The sequence below is a fragment of the Pogoniulus pusillus genome, chromosome 14 (genome assembly GCF_015220805.1).
Source record: "Pogoniulus pusillus isolate bPogPus1 chromosome 14, bPogPus1.pri, whole genome shotgun sequence".
Taxonomy (NCBI): domain Eukaryota; kingdom Metazoa; phylum Chordata; class Aves; order Piciformes; family Lybiidae; genus Pogoniulus; species Pogoniulus pusillus.
Window position 1 is genome coordinate 29480926 of NC_087277.1, and position 15726 is coordinate 29496651.

At 53.9% G+C, this 15726-nt stretch overlaps 1 protein-coding gene across 1 annotated transcript in view; it reads left to right on the plus strand.

Annotated features, from left to right (window-relative positions):
* The window catches only part of SDC2 (syndecan 2), a 90458-nt gene extending 75247 nt beyond the window's left edge, over positions 1 to 15211 (plus strand). The window contains exons 2-5 of the mRNA XM_064154741.1: positions 1794 to 1905; positions 10923 to 11056; positions 12203 to 12338; positions 14977 to 15211. Of these exons, the coding sequence (XP_064010811.1) occupies positions 1794 to 1905; positions 10923 to 11056; positions 12203 to 12338; positions 14977 to 15140 (546 nt within the window). The 3' untranslated portion in view covers positions 15141 to 15211. The remainder of the gene's footprint in view (positions 1 to 1793; positions 1906 to 10922; positions 11057 to 12202; positions 12339 to 14976) is intronic.
* Positions 15212 to 15726: the final 515 nt, after the last annotated feature.

The following is a 15726-nucleotide window of genomic DNA, read 5'->3' on the forward strand; positions in this document are numbered from 1 at the left end:
ACTTAGCATGCCTGTGAGCAAGCCAGAGCAAAGCATCTCCTGCAAGACAGCCTCAGCTACCTGCCCCTGGTCACCACAACCCACAGGATCCATATGTGAGGGCAGGACTCAGCTCTCTTCAGAGGATCTCATTCAAGTGCAGAGCAGGGCTGTGAGGATGATGAGGGGACTGGAGCACTGCCTGCTGAGGAGAGGCTGAGGGCCCTGGGGATGCTTAGGTTGGAGAAGAGAAGACTGAGAGGGGATTTGATCAATGTTTAATCAATCTGAGGGCTGGGGGTGAGGAGGGGGGGACAGGCTCTGCTCACTGCTCCCTGGGACAGCACAAGCAGCAGTGGATGGAAGCTGCAGCACAGGAGGTTCCAGCTCAGCACAAGGGCAACTTCTTGCCTGGAAGGGTCCCAGAGCCCTGGCACAGGCTGCCCAGAGAGGCTGTGGAGTCTCCTTGTGTGGAGCCTTTCCAGCCCTGTCTGGATGTGTTCCTGTGTGCCGTGAGCTAGATTGTGTGGTCCTGCTGTGGCAGGGGGGTTGGACTGGATGATCTCTTTGGGTCCCTTCCCACCCCTGACATCTGTGAGCCTGTGAAGCCTGACTCAGCAAAGTCAAGAGCTGGATGTCTGCCTCTTTCTTCTGAAAAAACCTTCCCCCCAAGGGGTTTTTTATTCCTATTTTAAGAGCCACACAACTGTCTGAAGCAAGGAGTGGGGAGCAGGGCAAAACCCCTTTCTTTTTCTGAAGGGTTCTTGCAGTTCTATCCAAGAGTCAAACAATAGTAAAGCTGATGACAGGATGCCCCTGGCTGATGAGACTCCTCCTTTCCTTTAGATGGCTTCCAAGGGATGTGCAAAAGAGACCTGCAGGTTCTTCATTTTCTGGAGACAGCTTCTGAGCTCTGGTGTTAGCAGAAGCATGAGCTCATGGACAAGAGGCACTGCAGAAAGGCAGGGTTAACTGAGTCACAGAACAGGACAGTCTTAGCCACTTGGATGTAAAAGAGAGTCGATGAGATCTGGGGTTTATCCCATTTTCCTTGTTAGGGATTCTCAGACATTTGTGCCAGGTCCTGCAGCTGGGTCGGGGCAATGCCAAGCACCAATCCAGGCTGGGCAGTGAGTGGCTGGAGAGCAGCCCTGAGGAGAGGGACTTGGGGGTGCTGGTGGAGGAGAAGCTCAACAGGAGCCAGCAGTGTGCACTTGCAGCCCAGAGAGCAAGCAGAGCCTGGGCTGCAGCAGCAGCAGTGTGGCCAGCAGGGCCAGGGAGGGGATTCTGCTGAGACCCCACCTAGAGCACTGTGTCCAGTTCTGGAGCCCCTGGGACAGAAGAGATCTGGAGGCCTTGGAAGGTGTCCAGAGAAGGGCCACGAGGATGATCAGAGGGCTGGAGCTGCTCTGCTGGATGAAAAAGTTGGATCTGAGCAGTGTCTGCCAGTGCCTGAGGGGTGGGTGTCAAGTGGAGGGGGCTGAGCTCTCTTCAGTGGTGCTCAGTGGTTAGCCAAGGAGCAGAGGATACAAACTGGGACAGAAAAGGTTTGGCCTCAACACCAGCAGAGACTTCTTTACAGTGAGGGTGGCAGAGCCCTGGGGCAGGCTGCCCAGAGAGGCTGTGGAGTCTCCTTCTCTGGAGCCTCTCCAGCCCACCTGGCTGTGTTCTGTCTGAGCTGCCCTGGCTGATGCTGCTCTGGACTGGGGGAGCTCTGGAGGCCCCTTCCAGCCCTACCACTCTGTGAGCCAGCATGGGGAGGCTGCACTGCAGCTCTGCTCTCTCTTAACCATTGCCTCTCCTCTGTTTTGCAGAGAACAGATTTGGTCTCTGATAAGGATTTATACCTTGACAACAGCTCTGTTGAAGAAGCCTCAGGCCTCTATCCCATTGATGATGATGATTACTCCTCTGGGTCAGGCTCAGGTGAGACAACCATGCCACAGTTTGCTCTTAAGAAGGGATGTGATAGTCTGGGGCAGTGCCTTTTGAGCCTGAGATGCTCACCTGAGTGCTTGGCTCTCTGTTCTCAGAGCACTGAGCACCCCTGTGGGCTGGGCTGTCAGGGGTCACTTTCTGCTCTTCCCTCTTCATCCTGAGCTGCATCACTTCACTGCATTGCTTCCTCTCTGCTCTCTGTGCAGGCCTGCCCAGAGGTTAGCAGCAAGGACTGCAGAAGGCTTAGTTCTGCCCTGGCAGGATGCTCCTTTAGCAGCTTGTGAGAACCCACAGCAGCAGCAAGCTGCTTTCTCTCACATGCACCCAGGACTTGGTCTCCTGTCCCCTTCTGGTTGCTTCTGCTCTGCCATTTGCAAGTCCAGAGGCTGCCAAAGCCCTGAGCTGTGCCTGAGCTGGCTCCATTCACACAGCAAACAGAGGCCCTGCTGGACACAGCCCAGGGGCTGCTCAGCCCAGCAGAGGCAGATAGGCAGCTCAGCAGCTTGTCACAGCCTCTCACTCCCTGATCAGCTCTCTCAGACAGCCTCTTGGTTGAGTGCCTCCTAGGCTAGCTGGGGGCTGCCAGCCACCAAGGGCCCAGTGCAGGACTTGATGGTGGCTTGGAAGAGAAATTCCTTATGCTGAGTCAGCTGAGCCCTTGTCCAGATCTCATTTCTTTCCCAAGTGTCTTTGGTGTTGCACTTCAGTAATGTCTTCAATGTTTCTGCAGCTCAGGAGGCAAATCCTGTCCTGTGCTGCAGCCAGAGCAGTGTGGGCACAGGGCAAGAGAGGAGATTCTGCCCCTTGACTCTGCTCTGACCTCACCTCCAATCCTGCCTCCAGTTCCCCAGCAGGAGGACACAGAACTGCTGGAGTGAGTCCAGAGGAGGCCACAAGGATGTTCCAAAGGCTGGAGCAGCTCTGCTGTGAGGAGAGGCTGAGGGAGCTGAGGGTGTGCAGCCTGCAGAGGAGGAGGCTCAGGGAGGGACCTTGGAGCTGCCTGCCAGTGCCTGAAGGGATCCTACAAGAAGGCTGCAGAGGAACTGTTTCCAGCATGAGGGCAATGGTTTGAAATGAGAGCAAAGCAGATTTAGATCAGGAACAAGCTCTGCACCATGAGGCTGCTGGAACACTGCAACAGGTTGCCCAGGGAGGTGGTTGAGGCCCTGTCCCTGCTGAGATGCAAGACTGGGCTCAACAGGGCTCTGAGCATCCTGCTCTAGTGAAGGATGTCCCTGCTGAGATGCAAGACTGGGCTTAACAAGGCTCTGAGCATCCTGCTCTAGTGAAGGATGTCCCTGCTGAGATGCAAGACTGGGCTTAACAAGGCTCTGAGCATCCTGCTCTAGTGAAGGATGTCCCTCTTTAGATTCAAGACTGGGTTTAACAAGGCTCTGAGCATCCTGCTCTAGTGAAGGATGTCCCTGCTGAGATGCAAGACTGGGCTTAACAATGCTCTGAGCATCCTGCTCTAGTGAAGGATGTCCCTGCTGAGATGCAAGACTGGGCTTAACAATGCTCTGAGCATCCTGCTCTAGTGAAGGATGTCCCTGCTGAGATGCAAGACTGGGCTTAACAGGGCTCTGAGCATCCTGCTCTAGTGAAGGATGTCCCTGCTGAGATGCAAGACTGGGCTTAACAGGGCTCTGAGCATCCTGCTCTAGTGAAGGATGTCCCTGCTGAGATGCAAGACTGGGCTCAACAAGGCTCTGAGCATCCTGCTCTAGTGAAGGATGTCCCTGCTGAGATGCAAGACTGGGCTTAACAAGGCTCTGAGCATCCTGCTCTAGTGAAGGATGTCCCTGCTGAGTGCAGGGGGGTTGGACTGGCCTTTGGAGGTCCCTTCCAGGCCAACCCATTGTAGGATTCTATGTCTGCTAATGCTGATGGCTGTTAGGATCAGGAAGAAGGTTGACAACAAATAACCATATGGAGATTGGCCTCTTCTGGGGGTGTTTTCATCCCCCTGTGGAGTTTGGCTCTTTCTGACGTAGCTGATTCAAAATGCAGCTCTGCTTTTGAAGTGGAAAGGAATTTAACCCAACTCAGTGGTAAAAGCAGAGGCAGATGGACAGAAGCTGTCTTTAGAAGGGCTCCTGCTGCCTCTAGCAAGCTCTGCTGCTTTCATACAAGAGAAGAAGTCTGGAAGTAGCTGAGTGCCCTTCCAAAGAGCTCACATGACAGTGCCACAGCCTAATACTGTTGGACAAAGGAACAACTCTTAAGTTCAGTCTTCTGAGCAACCTGTGGGCCTAGTTGTAGTCACTTAAGAAAGCAGTCTCAAGAGGGAAGCAAACTGACATCCCCTCCACCCTGCTACCCTGTGCTTCCTGCTACCTCAGCCAGAAGCAGCAAGTGTCCTGTACATGTATCAATGATCAGTACTCTTCATATTGTCTTGACTTGATCCTGACTGAGGTAGTGTTCCCAGCAGGAACTACTCAAGAGTAGCTTTCTTGCTGCTAATTACACTCCAGGCAGGCAGATCCAAGATCATAGAATCAGGCAGGTTGGCAGAGAGCTCCAAGCTCAGCCAGTCCAACCTAGCACCCAGCCCTGCCCAACCAACCAGACCATGGCACTAAGTGCCCCAGCCAGGCTTGGCTTCAACACCTCCAGCCACGGCCACTCCACCACCTCCCTGGGCAGCCCATTCCAATGCCAATCACTCTCTCTGCCAGCAACTTCCTCCTCACATCCAGCCTAGACCTGCCCTGGCATAGCTTGAGACTCTGTCCCCTTCTGTTGCTGGCTGCCTGCACTCTGACTTCTTTGCAGTGAAAATTGCTTAGCTGCCAGCAGGCCTGTGGAGACAAACAGGACATATCAGCAGCACCACTCATACAAACAGCATCCAAGTGTCCCTGGGAGCATGAGACATTCCCACCTGGAAATGGGCTGAGGGCTTTTGGTGAGGAGGAGAAGAAAGGTGATGGTGTTCTGCTTTTGTTCTTCTCGTTCACAGCATCACAGAATCAGTCAGGGCTGGAAGGGAGCACAAGGAGCAGCCAGTGCCAACCCCCTGCCATGCCCAGGGACACCCTACCCTAGAGCAGGCTGCACACAGCCTCAGCCAGCCTGGCCTCAAACACCTCCAGCCATGGGGCCTCAACCACCTCTCTGGGCAAGCCATGCAGGGTCTCTTTCATAGCCTCCTTAGCCCTGGTGGCCATTCAGAACATGTTGCTGCCCAGGTGTTCAGCCTGAACTCTGTTGCAGCTCACCACCTCAGGCTTTTTGTGGTGCAGAGTGATGGCAGAGTCTTGTCTTCCTGCCAGGTGTCCTCAAGCAGGAGCATTTGCATTCTCCTAATCCAGGAGGCAACAAATAAACACATCACCGAGGGCTGAGCTATTTCCAGTCCTACAGCACAGTGCAGAGCTACTTTGAGCCCTTCCAAGATGGCACTTGGGTATCTTGAAGAAGCTGCAGTGCATAAAAACCCAGTGTGTGATGGCCATGAGCTTCAGCTCGGGTGTGAAGAGATGGCTGTGGGTTGGATGAGTGCAGGGTTGCAGTGGTGCCCTCACTAAGAGGCCAGGGTCCACTCCTGGGGGACTCCAGGCAGGAAAGAGACAGCAGCAGCAGCCAAGCTGGCCAGATCCAGAAGTCTTCTGAGGACACAGTGGCATTTCCACCCCAAGCATTTCACCCACCAGTGGGCTCCAACCATTTCACACCACTCCCCTAACAGCCCAGCTGCAAATCACCTTTGTGCCACTCCAGGTTGTCACTTTCCTCCCCTCTTAGGATGAAGGGAGATGGGGGAGTTGTGTACCAAATGAACAGGATACTGTGTGCAGGGGTACTGCTGTCTTCTTGAGAGCTTTAGAAAGGGACTTTTCTTGTTCCTTCAGTCCTCTTTGGAGGTAATTTTGAACATCCTTCTGTCTTTTTAGTGAGGGAGATGCCTGCCTCTTGTTTAGACCTACTCCATGTCAAGCAGAGAGCTGTCTAGATAAAGCTAATCAGAGAGCAGGAACCACTGGGATGTGTCAGAGTGTATAGGGTTAACACTCCTGGGGGAGTGACCCTGAACCTGACCCTAGGGGTCTCGGCCCCTCCTCAGGGGTGGGCCACACTCCAGGTGATGGTTAGCCCACTCCCCCCCACTTCCTGTGGTATAAAAGACAGGAACTTTGCCTCAGTGGTAGAATTCTCACCTGCCATGCAGGAGACTCAGGTTCGAATCCCGACCAGGGGAGCGAAGTGAGAGAGAGAGAGAGAAAAAGACCCAGAAGCAGGAAAGCTCCTGTCTTTTATACCACAGGAAGTGGGGGGGAGTGGGCTAACCATCACCTGGAGTGTGGCCCACCCCTGAGGAGGGGCCGAGACCCCTAGGGTCAGGTTCAGGGTCACTCCCCCAGGAGTGTTAACCCTATACACAGAGCCAGCTGTTGAGTCAGGCCTAAATGATGGTCCAGTTCTGGGCCCCTCCATTGCAGAGAGATGCTGAGGTGCTGGAAGGTGTTTGGAGAAGGGCAGCAAGGCTGGGGAGGGGCCTGGAGCAGAGCCCTGTGAGGAGAGGCTGAGGGAGCTGGGGGTGTGCAGCCTGCAGCAGAGGAGGCTCAGGGCAGAGCTCATTGCTGCCTTCAGCTGCCTGCAGGGAGGTTGTAGCCAGGTGGGGTTGGGCTCTGCTGCCAGGCAGCCAGCAACAGAAGAAGGGGACAGAGGCTCAAGCTGTGCCAGGGCAGGTCTAGGCTGGATGTGAGGAGGAAGTTGCTGGCAGAGAGAGTGATTGGCATTGGAATGGGCTGCCCAGGGAGGTGGTGGAGTGGCTGTGGCTGGAGGTGTTGAAGCCAAGCCTGGCTGGGGCACTTAGTGCCATGGTCTGGTTGGTTGGGCAGGGCTGGGTGCTAGGTTGGGCTGGCTGAGCTTGGAGCTCTCTGCCAACCTGCTTGATCCTGTGATTCAGTGATAGGTGTCCTGGTGGGTTTGGAGCTGTCAGGACTCCCCTGAGGCCATAGAGAAGAGGATTTGTGTTCCTTTGGTGCAAAACTAGCAACTAGTGCAGGAGTTAGAGTAGTCCCCAGGTGTGGAGAGACTGTAGGCAGAGGGCTCCAGACCCACAGTGCCTACCACTCTATGTGCCAGAGACAACTGTGGCCTGAAGCAAAGGTGGCATCGGGTCTGGAGGAGCAGTTGTGCTTAAACGGGACTTAGCCCCTCATAAAAGGGAAATAAAGCTCTGCACTCTCCACGTGTGGCTCATCAGAGCTCTAATCTGATCACCAGTGTTGCATTTCCTTGTCTCTGAGAGCCTTGTTGAAGGTGGGGGAGCTTTTGAAGGTAAAGCAGGCTGAGCTATCCCTTGGACCTTTATTTCTCACAGAAAACTCTGGAGGCAAAGCCAGAACATCCTCACCTCTGTTTTGAAGCAGGCTGCTGGGGTTCTTTTTGATCTGTGGGTACCACTGCAGGCAAATCCCTAATTCTTGCTGGGAGGTCTTTATTCTGGAGGTTGCACTGTAATTTGGCTCCTCTGGAAGCTTTTCCAGCATTACTCTCTGCTTTAATCTACATTTTTCCCCTCCCCATCATTCCAAATCTTCTTTTCCACAGTAAGGAGATGTTTTAATTATTGTCTTCTTATTGCCCTTCCTTTGGATGCTGAATATGTGTAATTCATAGAATCACAGACTCACAGAACCAAGCAGGCTGGAAGAGAGCTCCAAGCTCCCAGAGAGCACCCCAGAGAGGAAGCACTTCCCTGCCTGCGCCGCCTGCCAACGTCCCCCAGCACACACCTGCACCTGCACCGTGCATCAGACACAGTCAGCCAGGCTGGCAGAGAGCTCCAAGCTCACCCAGTCCAACCTGGCACCCAGCCCTGCCCAACCAACCAGACCATGGCACTAAGTGCCCCAGCCAGGCTTGGCTGCAACACCTCCAGCCACAGCCACTCCACCACCTCCTTGGGCAGCCCATTCCAATGCCAATCACTCTCTCTGCCAGCAACTTCCTCCTCACATCCAGCCTAGACCTGCCCTGCCACAGCTCCAGGCTGTGTCCCCTTCTTCTGTCCCTGGCTGCCTGGCAGCAGAGCCCAACCCCACCTGGCTACAGCCTCCCTGCAGGCAGCTGCAGGCAGCAATGAGCTCTGCCCTGAGCCTCCTCTGCTGCAGGCTGCACACCCCCAGCTCCCTCAGCCTCTCCTCACAGGGCTCTGCTCCAGGCCCCTCCCCAGCCTTGCTGCCCTTCTCCAAACACCTTCCAGCACCTCAGCATCTCTCTGCAATGGAGGAGCCCAGAACTGGACACAGCACTCCAGGGGTGGCCTGAGCAGTGCTGAGCACAGGGGCACAAGAACCTCCCTTGTCCTGCTGCCCACACTGCTCCTGAGCCAGCCCAGGATGCCATTGGCTCTGCTGCCCACCTGGGCACTGCTGCCTCCTCTTCAGCTCCTCTCTACCAGCACCCCCAGCTCCCTCTCTGCCTGCTGCTCTCAGCCACTCTGTCCCCAGCCTGTAGTGCTGCTTGGGGTTGTTGTGGCCAAAGTGCAGAACCCTGCACTTGGCATTGTTCAGTCTCATCCCTTTGGCCTCTGCCCACCCATCCAACCTGGCCAGATCCCTCTGCAGTGCTCTCCTACCCTGCAACAGCTCCACAGCTGCTCCTAGCTTGGTGCCATCTGCAAACTTACTGATGCTGGACTCAATCCCCTGCTCCAGGTCATCACTAAAGATACAAAACAGGACTGTGCCCAGCACTGATCCTTGTGGAACACCACTGGTGTCAGCTGCCAGCTGGCTGTGGCACCATTCCTGGCATTCTTGATCCTAAGTTCAGAACTTTGCTCTTGCATTTGTGTTTTCAGCCTCTTCTCATGCCCTGCAAAAATGACATTCATAGAATCACAGAATGGTTTAGGTTGGAAGTGACCTCAAAGTTCAGCCAGTTCCAACCCCACCCCTGCCATAGGCAGGGACACCTTCCTCTAGCCCAGGTTGCTCAAGGCCTCATCCAACCTGGTCCTGAACACCTCCCTGGGCAACCTGTGCCAGTGTCTCACCACCCTCAACGTGTGCCAGTGTCTCACCACCCTCACTGCAAACAACTTCTTTTAAGACTGAAAAGTTTAACTCTTCAAAAAGAGGATTAAATGCTGCTATTAGAAATCAAGACAACTTTCTCCTCTGTCTAATTTCTTCCTCATCTCCAGTCTCAATCTGCCCTCCTCAAGCTTCAAACCATTCCCTCTCCTCTTATCACTACAAGCCCTTGCCCAAAGTCCCATCCCAGGTTTCCTGTAGCCTCTTTGGGCACTTGAAGGCTGCTCTAAGGTCCTGCTCTGTCTGGAGGGGTTTGACTGGATGATCTCTGGAAGGTCCCTTCCAACCCCTAACATCTGTGATTCTGTGGCTGTGAAGTTCATTTACTGAGTTTTGGATAGTGAGTTGGGCAAAACTCAGTAGTCTCCAAGATGATTCACTGGGGTGATGCTGCTGCAGAGGCTGGGACAACAAATGTGCTAACCTGAGCTAGCAGTGGAGTGGTTCCTGCACTGCAGTCCAGGTGTGTATAGAGTCCCTGAGTGGTTTAGGTTGGAAGGGACCTCAAGGATCAGCCAGTTCCAAGCCCCTGCCCTAGGCAGGGACACCTCTCACTAGAACAGGTTGCTCAAGGCTTCATCCAGTCTGGCCTTGAGCACCTCCAGGGAGGTTGTGGAGCACAGAAGCACCCAATGTGATCTTTGATCACATTGGGTGCTTCTGTGCTCCACATCCTCCCTGGGCAACCTGTGCCAGTGTCTCACCACCCTCACTGCAAAGAACCCTTTCCTAACATCCAGTTTCCATCTCCCCTCTGCCAGTTCAAACTCATCCTCCCTTGTCCTGTCCCTAGCCTGATGTCTTGCTGCTGTTGGGTAGAAACTACTTGGTCTGTGGGTTAACAGATCTGCTGTGTAGGAGAAATCTTGTGGTGGAAGCAGTGTGTCAGAGGGAGGAAGCACTCAGTTCATGCAGTTGAAGTCAAATCAGGATCAAAGATGGGTTTTGACTGATTTGTCTACGACAGGTCACTAAGTGGCAGTCACTGAGCTCAGCAGGGTGGATAGACGAGGTAACCACAGTAGCAGCCACTTAAAAAGGGCTACCATGCAACTGCAACCTCCCAACTCCCCTCCTGTCACTGACCCCAACCTTGCCACAGGCACACAGAGCCTTCTGTGCACTCCCCCACCCCCCCAGACTTCGGTCTGTGTGTTTTCAAGCTCCCCTCCTCTGCGTGTGCAGGACCCCCTGCCCACACTCCCCCACCGTGGGAGATTCACAGCTTGCATTGTGTTGAGTGGGACCCTCAAAGGGAGTCTTGGCCAACCCCCCCTGCACTCAGCAGGGACACCTCCAACTGCAGCAGGCTGCACGGGGCCACAGCCAGGCTGATCTTGAATGTCTCCAGCCGTGGGGCCTCAAGCAGATCTCTTGGCAGCCTGTGCCAGTGTTTCACCATTCTCACTGTGAATAACTTCTCCCCAGTGTCCAACTTAAACCTGCCCTGCTGCAGGTTCAAACCACTGCCCTTCATCCCATCCCCACAGTCCCTCCCCAGCCTTCCCTTCAGAGACTGAAATGCAGCTCCCAGATCTCCCCAGAGCCTTCTCCTCTGCAGGATGAACAGCCCCAGCTCTTTCAGCCTGTCCCCATAGCAGAAGTGCTCCAGCCCTCTGCTCACAGTGCTGCCTTGGTTACCAGCTGATGCTCCCCCCTTTTTCATGGGATCACCTGGGGGAGATATGCCCCTGGCAGCTTGGGGCACTCTGCACTTCCATCTTTATCTTAGCAGGCATCTGGGCCAAGCAAGCACCTTGGTGGCACTTCAAGGCAAGGTTGGACGTGGCACTTGGTGCCATGGTCTAGCCTTGAGCTCTGTGGTGAAGGGTTGGACTTGATGATCTGTGAGGTCTCTTCCAGCCCTGATGATACTGGGATACTGTGATCAAAGCTGGAACTGGGCTGCAAGAATTTCCCAGGGCAATGAAGTGTCCCTTTTTTGGTCTTCAGGTGCTGAAGAAGATGAGGATAGCTCAGTGACAACAACATCTAGAACACTTCCAAAGCTACCAACAACGAGTGATGCATCTAGGGCTGAGACAAGCACGGTGAAGATGCAGCCCAAGCTGCCTGCACACACACAGGTGCGTGGCTGGAGAGCAACACCGACTAGGAACGGTTCAGCTGTACCCCACTGATGGCTTGATGGGAGCTTGAGGTGCATTAAGGAGCTCCCAAAAGGTTGTTTAACTCACTGCCACCTGTCAGATGTTTCATTTCCACTAGAAGGGCTGCAGGAGCTGGCTGGGTTTCACACGGAGGAGGACTGAGGTGCCAAAAGAGAATCTCTCACCGTAACACCAGGCAGTTCTCACCACCCCTTTGAGTCTGAGCTGTACCTTCTTCAGAGCAGCTGAAATATCCTCCCTGGAGGGAGCACAGAACCAGTCAGGGTTGGAAGGGAACACAAGGAGCTGCCAGTCCCAACCCCCCTGCCATGCCCAGGGACACCCTACCCTAGAGCAGGCTGCACACAGCCTCAGCCAGCCTGGCCTCAAACACCTCCAGCCATGGGGCCCCAACCACCTCCCTGGGCAACCCATTCCAGCCTCTCACCACTCTCCTGCTCAACAACTTCCTCCTCACCTCCAGCCTCACTCTCCCCACCTCCAGCTTTGCTCCATTCCCCCCACTCCTGACACTCCCTCACAGCCTCAAAAGTCCCTCCCCAGCTTTTCTGGAGCCCCCTTCAGATGCTGGAAGGCCACAAGAAGGTGCCTTGGGAGCCTCCTCTGCTCCAGCCTGCACAGCCCCAACTCTTTCAGTCTGTGCTCACAGCAGAGCTGCTGCAGCCTCTGAGCATCCTCCTGGCCCTGCTCTGGACACACTCCAGGAGGGCAGTTTCATGCAGAACACTGTGTGGCTTGGCTGGGGTTGAACACTTGCCAGCTTCTCTTCACCATTTCTACCCCACACCATTGTCTGTGCTACCCTCAATGGTGCTCTTGAGTAGGACATACCTGCTATATTCACGGCAGAGCTGTCACTTCACTCTGACAAAGAGGGGCACTCTTTGGGGGGATTTTGGAGTGGTAGTTGTCACTCTGACGTGGTGACAGCGAACAGATGCAGTCAGCCACACCTGGAGCAGCTTCCCGCAGCAGCCGAGCTGCTCAGCTGCTCTCTTTGGTGGCGTAGAGCTGTGGGGCCGCAGCGTCCTGGCTGCAGTGTGTGCTGCTTGCTGGTGAGCCCTGGCTGTCAGTGATGCTGCTTTCCTTTCCGTGCTGCAGTCACCTGAAGACATCGATAAAGAGGCCAGAGCGAAGCCAGACGCCAAGGCAAAGAGCGAGGAGCCAGGGGACGGCAGCGACGTGTTCACCGAGAAGCACTCAGAGAACCTCTTCCAGAGAACAGAGGTCCTGGCAGGTGAGGCAGCAACACCACAGCAGGCAGAGGGCATCCCTGCCAGAGAACACAACCTCAGCAGCTCTGCTTCCCTGGGCAGTTCTTGAGCATCTTCCTAGCAGGTAGCCTGTGGTTGATTCACAGGCTCAGAGGATGTTAGGGCTTGGAAGGGACCTCTGGAGATCTTCCAGTCCAACCCTCCTGCCAGAGCAGGAGCAGAGAATCCAGCACAGCCCACACAGGGACACATCCAGACAGGACTTGAGAGTCTCCAGAGAAGGAGACTCCACAACCTCTCACCTTGTGATTGTGTGGTTCTTGGATGAATAATATTGGTAGACTTGTTCTGAGGGCACTTTCTGACTGTGTTTCTTGCATGAAAGATGTAGGTAGCCTTGTTTTCAGGTCACCTTCTGACTGTGTTTCTTGCATGAAAGATGTAGGTAGCCTTGTTTTCAGGTCACCTTCTTTAGTAAAGATGGTGGTAGACTTCTTTTGGGGGCACCTTCTGGCAGTTTTTTTGGATGAAATTTGTTGGTAGCCTTCTTTTGGAGGCACCTTCCTCAGTGAAAGGTGGTGGTAGCAGTATTCTGGGGGCACTTCTTGGGTGAAAGATGTTGGCAGCCTTGTTTTGGAGGCACTTCTTGGGTGAAAGGTGTTGGCAGCCTTGTTTTGGAGGCACTTCTTGGGTGAAAGATGCTGGCAGCCTTCTTTTGGAGGCACTTCTTTAGTGAAAGATGTTGGCAGCCTTGTTTTGGAGGCACTTCATTGGTGAAAGATGCTGGCAGCCTTGTTTTTGGGTCACCTTCTTTAGTGAAAGATGTTGGCAGCCTTGTTTTGGAGGCACTTCTTTGGTGAAAGATATTGGCAGCCTTGTTTTGGAGGCACTTCTTGGGTGAAAGATGCTGGCAGCCTTGTTTTTGGGTCACCTTCTTTAGTGAAAGATGTTGGCAGCCTTGTTTTGGAGGCACTTCATTGGTGAAAGATGCTGGCAGCCTTGTTTTTGGGTCACCTTCTTTAGTGAAAGATGTTGGCAGCCTTGTTTTGGAGGCACTTCTTTGGTGAAAGATATTGGCAGCCTTGTTTTGGAGGCACTTCTTGGGTGAAAGATGCTGGCAGCCTTGTTTTTGGGTCACCTTCTTTAGTGAAAGATGCTGGCAGCCTTGTTTTGGAGGCACTTCTTGGGTGAAAGATGTTGGCAGCCTTGTTTTGGAGGCACTTCTTTGGTGAAAGATGTTGGCAGCCTTGTTTTGGAGGCACTTCTTGGGTGAAAGATGTTGGCTGCCTTGTTTTTGGCTTGCCTTCTTTGGTGAAAGATGCTGGCAGCCTTGTTTTGGAGGCACTTCATTGGTGAAAGATGTTGGCAGCCTTGCTTTGGAGGCACTTCCTCAGTGAAAGATGTTGGTAGCCTTGTTTTGGAGGCACTTCTTGGGTGAAGGGTGTTGGCAGCCTTGTTTTTGGCTTAACTTCAGATTTACTCTGTGCTGAATCAAGAACTGGCTGGATGGCAGAGCCCAGAGAGTGGTGGTGAATGGTGCCACATCCAGTTGGTAGCTGTCACCAGTGGTGTTCCCCAAGGATCAGTGCTGGGCCCAGTCCTGTTCAATATCTTTATTGATGATCTGGACCAGGGCATTGAGTCCAGCATCAGTAAGTTTGCAGATGGCACCAAGCTAGGAGCAGCTGTGGAGCTGTTGGAAGATAGCAGAGCCCTGCAGAGGGACCTGGCCAGGCTGGATGGGTGGGCAGAGGCCAATGGGATGAGATTTAACAAGGCCAAGGGCAGGGTTCTGCACTTTGGCCACAACAACCCCAAGCAGCACTACAAGCTGGGGCCTAAGTGGCTGGAAAGCAGCCAGGAGAAAAGGGACCTGGGGATGCTGGTAGATAGTAGGCTGAAGATGAGGCAGCAGTGTGCCCAGGTGGGCAGCAGAGCCAATGGCATCCTGGGCTGGCTCAGGAGCAGTGTGGGCAGCAGGACAAGGGAGGTTCTTCTGCCCCTGTACTCAGCACTGCTCAGGCCACCCCTTGAGTGCTGACGCAGTTCTGAGCCCCTCAATTCAAGGGAGATGTTGAGGTGCTGGAAGGTGTTTGGAGAAGGGCAGCAAGGCTGGGGAGGGGCCTGGAACACAAACCCTATGAGAAGAGGCTGAGGGAGCTGGGGGTGTGCAGCCTGCAGCAGAGGAGGCTCAAGGCAGAGCTCATTGCTGTCTGCAGCTGCCTGCAGGGAGGTTGTAGCCAGGTGGGGGTTGATCTCTTCTGCCAGGCAACCAGCAATAGAACAAGGGGACACAGCCTCAAGTTGTGCCAGGGCAGGTCTAGGCTGGATGTTAGGAGGAAGTTGCTGGCAGAGAGAGTGATTGGCATTGGAATGGGCTGCCCAGGGAGGTGGTGGAGTGGCCGTGGCTGGAGGTGTTGAAGCCAAACCTGGCTGGGGCACTTAGTGCCATGGTCTGGTTGACTGGCTAGGGCTGGGTGCTAGGTTGGGCTGGCTGAGCTTGGAGCTCTCTTCCAACCTGGCTGATTCTATGATTCTATGATCACAGTTGCTGATAGCCTCGTTTTGGGGTCAACCTATGAGTGTGCGTTTCTGGGCTGAGGGATGGTGGCATCCCTGCTCCGGGGACCCTTTGTGACTCCTGTGTTTCTCTGCTTGCAGCTGTCATTGCTGGTGGAGTCATCGGGTTCCTTTTTGCCATCTTCCTCATCCTGCTGCTGGTGTACCGCATGAGGAAGAAGGACGAAGGCAGTTACGACCTGGGCGAACGCAAACCCTCCTGCGCCGCCTACCAAAAGGCACCCACCAAGGAGTTTTATGCTTAAAACTCCTCCCTTAGTGTCTCTATTTCTGAGATCACTGAACTTTTTTTAAATAAAGCTTTTGCATAGAATAATGAAGATGAATTTTTTTGGGGGGGGGGGGGTGGCAGGTCGGGGGGGGGAGGGTTGTTGTTGGTCATTACAAAGCCGTTCAGGGCAACCTTTGTGATAAAAAAATCTCCTGGTATTTAAAACTTGTCATGTATTCCTTTGTCACTTTAAAAACACAACCCCCCACCCTCCCCCCAGCCTAACATTTGCAGTGTTCTGTGGATAACAGAGGCAAAGCATTGAAGCATTTTTAAACTAGAAAAGAAGAAGGAAGAATTGATGGTTTCATCCTACGGGGCAAGGAAAAGTCGTTTGAGTTGTTCGGATCCAGCTCACCTCTTTGGTTTTCCTTGCGTCGATTTCTCTCTTCCAAACCAACCCAAACCCAACAGAATTGCCTTTCTTTGGGTTTGGGTTGGGTTGGTTTGGTTTTGTAGTGCAATTTTTTGTCCTCACTCAGCTAACTTTGAGTGTAAATGGGAATTGGTTGTTAATCCTTTCTTGTTCTTCAGCTCTCTCAACTTTAACCTTCCGCTCC